Source organism: Gossypium arboreum, chromosome 8, assembly GCF_025698485.1.
Source record: "Gossypium arboreum isolate Shixiya-1 chromosome 8, ASM2569848v2, whole genome shotgun sequence".
NCBI lineage: Eukaryota > Viridiplantae > Streptophyta > Magnoliopsida > Malvales > Malvaceae > Gossypium > Gossypium arboreum.
In genome coordinates this window covers 34,323,449-34,334,213 of record NC_069077.1, presented here as the reverse complement: position 1 = coordinate 34,334,213, position 10,765 = coordinate 34,323,449, and the positions used below count along the sequence as shown (strand labels likewise).

The following is a 10,765-nucleotide window of genomic DNA, read 5'->3' as shown; positions in this document are numbered from 1 at the left end:
ATCAATTTTTTTTTCTTTTCTTTTCTTCAATACACGGCAATAGGGGGGTTCACTCACACACATTTTTTTTCATTCTTTATTACCCATGCTTATTTGTTTATTTCTTTTCTCCCTAATGCACCAACAAAACATGTCTATGACATGTTTTGCCCATCCCTCATTGTCATGGCCGGCCACCTCTTATAAAAAGAGGGATATTTGACATGCAAGGCCATTTTTTTGCATGCATACTTTAATTAGTCATTACACATTCCCCCATCATACTTCCAAAGTTTTCTACTAGGTCCTTTCTAGTGAAATTCACATTTATAACTTTAAATCAAAACATCAAAAATGTCACACATGAGTTAACACATATTATAGGCAATAAAATAAATATTAAATTATTTTTATGCCTCGGTTTTGTGGTCCTGAAACCACATCCCGTCTAGGGTCAATTTTGGGCTGTCACAACTCTCCCCCACTTAAGAAATTTTCGTCCCCGAAAATCTTACCGGTAAATAGGGTTGGGTATCGCTCTTTCATGGAGTTTTCGGTTTCCCAAGTAGCTTCTTCTATCCCGTGTTTGAGCCATAACACTTTCACTAGCGGAACCCGCTTGTTTCGCAACTCTTTCACTTTACGTGATAGGATACGAATCGGTTCTTCCTCATAACTCATATTGGCTTGAATTTCAACCTCGATGGACTAATCACGTGCGATGGATCGATCTATAGCGTCAAGCATCGAAACATGAAAGACATCGTGAATCTTTTCGAGTTCGGGGCAAAATCAAACGATATGCAATCGGACCGACTCGCTCGGATATCTCATATGGCCCAATGAACCTCGGGCTCAACTTGCCCTTACGACCGAATCGAGTATCTTTTTCCAAGGCGAAACCTTGAGAAACACTTTATCTCCCACCTGATACTCGATGTCTTTACGTTTCAGATCCGCGTACGACTTCTGACGATCAGAGGCTATCTTCAGACTCTCACGGATTACTTTCACTTTCTGTTCAGCATCTCTAATCAAATCCACCCCGAAAATTTTGCTTTCACCGAGCTCACCCAAAACAATGGTGTACAAGATTTACGACCGCATAAAGCCTCGTAGGGTGCCATCTTAATACTTGATTGAAAACTATTGTTGTGCGAATTCAATCAAAGGCAAATACCGCTCCCATGAACCACCGAACTCGAGGATGCAACATCTCAACATATCCTCAAGTATTTGAATTATCCGCCGGATTGACCATCGGTTTGGGGTAAAAGGCGGTCTTGAAATGCAACTTGGTACCCAAAGCTTCTTGCAACTTCTTCCAAAATCGCGAGGTAAATCTCGGATCTCTATCCGACACGATGGAAATAGGCACCCGTGTAATCTCACAACCGAGAAACGCATAATTCGGCTAGTTTGTCCATTGAAAATCCGTGCGTCGACGGGACAAAGTGAGACGACTTAGTCAATCTATCTACAACGACCCAAATCGCATCCTTCTTACTTGCTGACAATGGCAGTCCGGATACAAAGTCCATTGTGACTCGATCCCATTTCCACTCGGGTATCATGATCGGTTGAAGTAACCCTGAAGGTACTTGATGTTCCACTTTCACTTGTTGACATATTAAACATCTCGAAACAAAGTCGGAGATGTCTCGTTTCATACCATGCCACCAAAACTGACATTTCAAATCATTGTACATCTTCGTACTCCCCGGGTGAATTGACATTCGGCTATTATGAGCCTCGCTTAAAATCATCGAAATAAGTTCTGAATTCCTTGGAATACATAATCGACCCTTGAACGTCAAGCAATCATTGTCGTCAATCTGAAATTCCGATTCTTCATTCAAAACACATTCGGCTTGCTTAGCGACCAATTCAGCGTCGACCTTCTGAGACTCAAGTATTTGATGAATCAACAACGGTTTGGCCTCTAATTCGACTACTAGCACCTTCTCGGGTGAAATGGATAGGTGAGCATCTATCGCTCTCAAAGCAAACAGTGCTTTACGACTTAAAGCATCGGCCACCACGTTGGCCTTTCCCGGGTGGTAATCAATGATGAGTTCATAGTCTTTCAACAACTCAAGCCAACGTCTTTGTCGCAGGTTTAAATCTCTCTGAGTCATCAAATATTTTAGACTCTTGTGGTCCGAATAAATGTGACACATTTCTCCAAACAAGTAATGCCGCCATATCTTCAAGGCGAACACTATGGCTGCTAGTTCAAGGTCATGAGTCGGATAGTTTCTCTCATGCGGCTTTAGTTGTCTCGACGCGTAAGCCACAACTCGACCTTCTTGCATCATCACACAACCCAACCCAAGCAAGGATGCGTCACTGTATATGACAAACTCTTTACCCGACTCCGGCTGTACTAGTACCGGGGCCTCGGTTAAACAGGTTTTTAGTCGATCGAAACTTTCTTGACAGTGTTTCGACCACTCGAACTTAACATCCTTTTGAAGTAGTTTTGTCATCGGTGCAGCTATCATCGAAAAACCTTTCACAAATCGTCGATAGTATCAAGCAAGCCCAAAAAGCTCCTAACCTCGGTAACATTCCTTGGAGGTTTCCAATCGACTATGGTCGAAATTTTGTTCGGGTCCACCTCGACACCGATGCGGACACCACGTGCCCCAAAAACTAACCTCATTCAACCAAAATTCACATTTCTTGAACTTTGCGATAATCGCTTATCTCGTAAGATTTGCAACACTAGCCTTAGGTGTTCAAAGATGTTTCGTTTCATCTCTCGAATAGACCAAAATGTCATCGATAAATACAACTACGAACCGATCCAAGTATGGCCTGAAAATTCTATTCATTAAATCCATAAATATCGCAGGGCATTAGTAAGCCCAAACGGCATTACCAAGAATTCAGAGTGACCGTACCTCGCTCTAAAAGCGGTCTTGGGTATGTCCGATTCTCGGACCTCAACTGATAGTACCCGACCTCAAATCTATCTTTGAAAACACCGAGGCTCCCTTTAATTGATCAAACAAATCGTCAATTGCGGGCAACGGATATTTGTTCTTTATCGTCACTTTATTCAACCGACGATAGTCGATGCACAATCTCATAGTTCCATCCTTCTTCTTCACAAACAATCTTGGTGCACCCCATGGAGAAAAACTCGGTCGAGCGAAACCTCTATCCGTTAATTCTTGCAATTGAACCTTCAATTCCTTTAATTCCGTTAATGCCATACGACACGGGCTATTGAGATCGGCGTAGTACCAGTACAACTTCGATCGAATTCCACTTTTCGAACCGGTGGCAATCCCGGTAACTCCTCAGGAAAAACATCTGAATACTCACAAACCACTGGTACCGATTCGAGTTTCCTTTCCGTCTCTTTACTTTCAAACACATACGCAAGGTATGTTTCACACCCCTTTTTCATGTACCTCCGAGCGGTCATAGAAGATACTATCGCTCGCACTCCTTTTAAATCAAGAGACTCGACTCGGACCGCCTCATTATTTGCACTCCTCAAATCAATGGTCTTCCTTTGCGTCCACCATTGCATCATGTACGGTCACCAATCCATACCAAGAATAACATCGAATTCATCAAATGGTAGAAGCATCGATCGGCCGGAAAGCAGATTCTCGAATTATTAGGGGCATCTCTTGCACACTTTATCAACGAGTACGTATTGACCCAAAGGGTTTGACACTGAATTACGAACTCAAGAGACTCAACAGTAGAGTCTTACCGATGCTAAGGTTTCACATACATATGAATGAGTAGAGCCGGGGTCAATCAATGCAATCACACTAGTATCAAAGAGAGTAAAAGTACCGTGATAACGTCGGGGAGGATGCCTCCTCTCGATGCGCGGATGGCATATGCTCTAGCAGAGCACGGTCTCGGATCGGACAGCCGTATTAGAGGCTCCTCTCGATTACCACCCCTACCTCCAGAGATTCTGGGGCCTACCTCCACCGTCGTTCCACTAGGTCTTGCACCTTGCGCCTTATTCCTCTCATCCAAATTGCAATCTCTAATGAAGTGGTCCTTCGAACCGCATCCATAACAGCCCTATTAATGACTTACCCCAACATTCACCTAGGTGTCGTCTTCCACATTGGGTGCATTCAGTCTCTCTTGACGATTATTGCCCACACTAGCTATCAAGTAGCTCTGGAGTCCGTCAATGGTCGGGCTCTGATGGAAATTCCCGCAGTCGCCCTCGACTTATTAGTGTCCTCCCTGAACTTCTTTACCGCCGAGAACGGAGCTTTACTCGCCGATCTTTTACGATAATCTCTTGCTTCAAATTCAGCCTTCTTCTTCTCCTTCCCAAGTTCTTCCGCCTTGCAGGCTCGTTCGACTAGTGTCACGAACTCCTTTATCTCCAAAATTCCCACTAGTAACTTTAACTCTTCATTCAATCCTTCTTCAAATCTTTTGCACATAGCAACCTCATCACCACACACTCCGGGCATACCGATCGAGTCTTACGAACTCATGTTCAGATTCAGATCTTGTCATGCGGCCTTGCTTGAGTTCCAAGAATTCCTTGCGCTTCGATCGATGAACTGTTGACTAATGTATTTCTTTCAAATTCGATTGAAAGAAATCCCAAGTAACTCGCTCGTTTGGGACTATAGAAATTAAAGTCCTCCACCAATAGTAAGTCGAGTCTCGCAACAAGGATATAGCACACTTAAGACATTCATCGGTGTGCATGATAGTTCATCTAACACTCGAATGGTGTTATTGAGCGTAACTCGGCCTTTTCGGCATCATCAAGAATTATGGCCTTGAACTCCTCACCTCGCTTCTTAATCAGTCTGGTGGTTTACTCACCTCACAGGATCAAGAATCAAGGCATTACGGGCTCTTGGGGTGGAGTATTTAAATTTGGGAATGGTTGGGCAGTAGGGTTGGTTCGCATATTATGCGACCCACTCATTCATCATGGTGAAGAAGGCTTGTTTCGCCTTCATTTTGATTATTCGCGGATGACCGAGGCTCAACAGCGGTGTCCCTTGCGCGGAGCAGCCGCTAAACTTTCAACGCCATCCGCCAAGGGTCTCTATCCCGGTTCCATCGCTAATCAAAACAAAAATTTCAACCGTCAAGTCATCACATTATTAAGCACTAACAATTTGGCATGTATAGCTAGACTCACACGCCTATGGTAGTCCTAGAACCGACTAAACCATAGCTCGATACCAATTAAATGTAACACCCCAAACCCGTGACCGTCACCGAATTTGAACACGTGGTGTTACCGGGCTTACTTCCCTTATTTCTCTCTTTGAAATATTTGATTTCTGTTCCAGGCAGGCTAGCTAACTGCGTCACTGTCACCTTAAAAATCATATCTCGAGTTACAGAATCCAAAAATCAGTTCCGTAAATTTTCTCTGAAACTAGACTCATAATACCATCTACAAATTTGTTTCTAGAATTTTTGGTCAAGCCAATTAGTACAGTTTATTAGTTAAAGTCACCCATGCTACAGGGGTCAACTACACTGACCTTCGCGCATTACGACCTGGATATCTTCTCGTACAGAGCTTCAATGCTCATGCCGTTTGTTTCTAATGAAACTAGACTCAAAAGGGAATCTGAAAATATAAGGAAATACTTCTAATTCCTTCTGGATAATTTATGGTAAATTTTCAAATTCGAGACAGGGGATCCAGAAACCGTTCTGGCCCTGTCTCACGAGAACTTTAATATCTCTCAGTATACTGATCATATGGTCGTTTCGTTTCATCCATATGAAAATAGATTCATCAAGGTTCAATTTCAGAATTTATTCACTATTTAATTCTACTTCTACTATTTTTAGTGATTTTTCCATCTCACCTCACTGCTACTGGCAGCATCTGTTACCAAAGCAAACAATGACTATTTCATAAATCTTCTATGGCCAACTATTACATCATACATAATACAAACTATGGCCACCTTATCAAAATTTAGGTTTCTAAGGCTCAGAACTATAGGTTTTAGAATCACACTCAACCAACCACATAGGCCATTTTCGCATGGCTTAAAGTTTACAACCCACAATTCAACAAAACAAAATAGCCTATACATGCCAAATGTTCTCCTAGCTCAACTACGAAGACAATACCAAAAGATTTCCAGCCGGTGTGATGAATTCAACGACGGTTCCGAGCACGCAACAATACGAGTCCAAGAGACCTAAAATGGGTGACAAGAAAACACCGAGTGAGTTTATAACTCAGAAGTCATAAGCATTCAACAACCATCCATTGATAAAGTTATCACAACATGAAACAATAAACGAGGCTAGGTACTCATCCATATCGAAACTATACCATAAATCCTCTGACCTTTCGGTTCAATCTCATACCAAGTCATGCATCCACATTTCATATTCTATACAATAAGATATTTGAGGCACTTTACACACCAACTCACTCACACCACAATCATACAATTTCAATCATCACATAGATCTAAAGCTTACCGAGCTCAACCCCGAGCATGAACGTATTTCCTATTCGTCATGAGCTCAAGGTACTTACCCGATCCGCTATCCATACTCAACTCGATGGAGACACACCTCCATATAATTGTTCGATCGGAGATATATATGTATATATATAGAGAGGACACACACAGGCTTAATACTCGATTTCGCACACTTAGTGCCTTGCGATTTAAGCCCGCACACATAGTGCCATACCCTTCGAGCTCGCACACCCAAAGGTCAGATATTTCCAGCATGCACACTTAGTGCCATATATTTCCAGCATGCACACTTAGTGCCATATATTTCCAGACGCACACTTAGTGCCAATCTCGTCACCGCACACATGTATTGCTCAAGACACTTAGTGCCGAAAGCAAACTTTCTACACATTTCACTATTTCTTTTACATTCAACAATTGTCATCACTCCATACACATACATTTTCATTTATATATATATCATCCCATTAAACACAATTGCATAGATTTTACAATCATTTAAGCAATATCAAACATATGTGCTTAATGACTTACCTTGTGTTGGGTAAAACAGTCCAAGTCGGCTACTCGATGACCTTCGCCTTTCCCTTGCTTGATTCTCCTTCTTTAACTCCTTGAGCTTAATCAATAAATCAACTAGTTTAACCATCTTGCTAAACATTCATAATTCAATTACACATGCATATGTATGTATGTGTATTCGGCAACCATTCTCACTTATTACCCATTTAGTCAATTATCTAAGCCAAGATAAGGCTTCAATACGGTTGCCTCTAACCGAATACATGCACACCAATCTACTTCATTTGGCCGAATATGCATGTCTATGTTGAGGCCAATTTACACTTAATACCACACACAAAAAAAAAACAGCATACATTTTACTAACTAACGCATTACATATTGTAGCTCAATATACATCTCTCATTTACTACATAACCGAAACATCATCACAAGCAAATATACACCTTGAAATAGTATATATATGTCATACCAATTCATCATGTGCAAACACACATTCATGTAGGTGCAAGGGTCGAATCTCAAGTTGTTTATATCCAAATATAAACACATATCCAAAGCTCAAATCTTACCTACCATGCAACATGCATGAATCATACTTATGGATATACCATGACCGAATACATCACAACACCATTAACAAGCTTCATATTTAACATGCAATGGCATTAACACAAAATCCACCTTGGCCAAATACCATCCCCATGATATAACAAAGATTTGAACCATGGGCTAATAAGAACATCAAGCTAGTAACTAAAAACATGCATGAATCTCATGGCACAACCTCAAACATACCTTAATCTTGATGTAAGTATAGCCAAACCCTTCCTAATCCTCTTCCAAACCAAACATGAAGCTAAAATTCCTCTTCTTCCTTAGGATTTTCGGTCAAGAGAGAATGAAAGGATGATCAATTTTTTTCTTTTCTTTTCTTCAATACACGGCAATAGGGGGTTCACTCACACACATTTTTTTTATTCTTTATTACCCATACTTATTTGTTTATTTCTTTTCTCCCTATCGCACCAACAAAACATGTCTATGACATGTTTTGCCCATCCTCATTGTCATGGCCGCCACCTCTTATAAAAGAGGGATATTTGACATGCAAGGCTATTGTTTTGCATACATACTTTAATTAGTCATTACACATTCCCCCATCATACTTCCAAAGTTTTCTACTAGGTCCTTTTTAGTGAAATTCACATTTATAACTCTAAATCAAAACATCAAAAATGTCACACATGAGTTAACACATATTATAGGCAATAAAATAAATATTAAATTATTTTTATGCCTCGGTTTTGTGGTCCCGAAACCACATCCCGTCTAGGGTCAATTTTGGGCTGTCACACATCATGCAATTCGAAGAGCTTATATTAAGGCTAGACCATGTCAACCTATTCTTTCAGAATATCCTGCTTCCAATTTAAAAAAACATCCTCGTTATTTTCAACCATCATGGTTTAAACAATTTTCCTGGTTAGAATATTCACCTTCTAAATATACAGTATTTTGTTTGCCTTTTTTTCTTTTTAATAGCAATCCAAGTAGTCGTTTTGGATCGGCTACATTTACTCATAATAGATTTAGTAACTGGAAAAGGTACACGATGGATGTACTTGTGCTTTTTTGACACTTATGGAAAAAGATTCGAATTCACTGCATAACAATGCACCACGAGCTTATGTAGTTTTAATGAATCAAGCTTAACATATTAAAGTATCACTTGATAGAAAAACAACACAACAAATTGCAGCTAATCGTCTACGTCTAAAAACTAGTATAGATGTTGTTCGATGGTTGTCATTTCAAGGTTGTGCTTTTAGAGGTCATGATGAAAGCTCAGGATCAAAAAATCGTGGGAACTTTCTTGAATTGTTATCACTATTAGCATCGTATGATAAGAAAGTTGAAGATGTTTTGAAAAGTGCTCCACAAAATGCCACTTATACTTCTTCAACAATACAAAAAGAAATATTGCAAGTTTATGTCAGTAGAGTTTGTAATATAATTCGTGAAGAAATTGGTGACAGAAAGTTTAACATTATTGTGGATGAAGTGAAAGACGAGTCAAAAAATGAGCAAATGGCAATTATTTTGAGATTTGTTGATAAACAATGACAGGTAAAAGAACGATTTTTTAATATAGTACATGTCAAAGATATTGCATCATTGACTTTGAAGAATGTGATTTTTAATGTTCTTTTGCAACATAGTTTTGACATACAAAATATCTAAGGTCAAGGCTATGATGGAGCAAGCGATATGCGTGGGGAATTTAACGGCTTGCAAGCTTTGATTTTGAATGATTGTCGGTATACTTATTATGTTTACTGTTTTACTCATCATCTTCAATTAGCATTGGTTGCAGTAGCTAAAGAAGTGGTTGAAGTGCATCAATTCTTTAAAGAATTTTCTGATATTGTTAATATTGCTTCGGCTTCTACCAAAGGACATGATGAATTACAAAAAGCCTAAGCAGCTGAAATAATCATTTGGTATCCATAAATGAGTTAGCAACTGGAATAGGAATGAATCAGATTGGCACTTTACAACGTCCTGGTGAGACTCGATGGGGTTCTCATTTAAATTCAGTTACTAGTTTACTTAAGATGTACAATGCTACTAGCACGGTTCTTGAAAATCTAAAAAATACCTCTTCTAACTATTCTCAGTGAGGAGATGCTCATAACGCATATAATATATTGAGATCTTTTGAGTTTATTTTTATTTTGCATATGATGAAGGAAGTTTTAGGGATTACTGATAACCTTTGTCAAGCTTTGCAACGCCGTTCTCAAGATATATTAAATGCCATGAGTTTAGTTTTGAGAATGAAAGATTTGAAAAATGTGATATCCTTTTGTGAAACTTGGGAGTTGGATTTTCCAAATATGAATGCTCAATACATTGTGGGTCGTAGTCGCAACAAGAAGGAAGATGTTACAGTGGAGTATCATTATCGAATGGATATATTTTTTGCTACAATAGATACTCAGTTGCAAGAATTGAAGAGCAAGTTTAACGAAAATGTTGTCGAGCTTCTCACTCTTTCTATAGCTTTAGATCCCAAGGAGTTTTTCAAGTTATTTGCTATTGATAAAATTTGCATACTTGTAAACAAGTTCAATCCAGAAGATTTTTCTCAACAAGAGAAAGAAAGTCCCGCATATGAGTTGAAGCATTATGAACTTGATGTATGTAAGCATCCTGATTTGAGAAAATATCAACACTTTCTGAACTTTACAGAAGCTTAGTTGAGAGTAAAAAGTTAGTCATGTACCCATTTGTTGACAGATTGATTCGTCTTATATTGATTCTTCCAGTTTCAATAGCATCCTCAGAATGTACTTTTTCTGCTATGAAGATTGTGAAGACTCAACTTCGTAGCAAGATGGAAGATGATTTTTTAAAAAGTTCTTCGGTTGTGTACATTGAGAAAGAAATTGCAAAAAAATTTGATATAAACAAAATAATTTATGATTTTAGTGAGGTCAAGGATCGAAGAGTGCAATTCAAATACATTATAAGATTTCTTTCTAGTTTATTTTTATTTATTAAATTATTTTTCTTTAATTAAGTTTTATTTTTAAATTTACTATTTTCCATTATCTCGGCCCCCCCTCTTGAAATTTCCTGGTTTCACCCCTGCTTGTAACCCTGCCTCTCTCGTAGGGGGTGCAAGTTCAAACCCGACGGGGTTGGGGAGCACCAACACGACGCAGGCGATATGAAATGTTAGGACCGGTCGGGCCCAAATGTGCCTACGAATATTTTTGCCC

The 10,765-nt window shown here is 39.4% G+C and overlaps 1 protein-coding gene across 1 annotated transcript; it reads left to right on the top strand.

The window, feature by feature from the left end:
- The first annotated feature begins 9,514 nt into the window (after window positions 1-9,514).
- LOC108468683 (uncharacterized) lies at window positions 9,515-10,373 on the top strand. Its single transcript, XM_017769553.1, has 3 exons — window positions 9,515-9,616; window positions 9,731-10,180; window positions 10,281-10,373. The coding sequence occupies exons 1-3, from the start codon at window positions 9,515-9,517 to the stop codon at window positions 10,371-10,373; spliced, it is 645 nt and encodes a 214-aa protein (XP_017625042.1).
- Window positions 10,374-10,765: the final 392 nt, after the last annotated feature.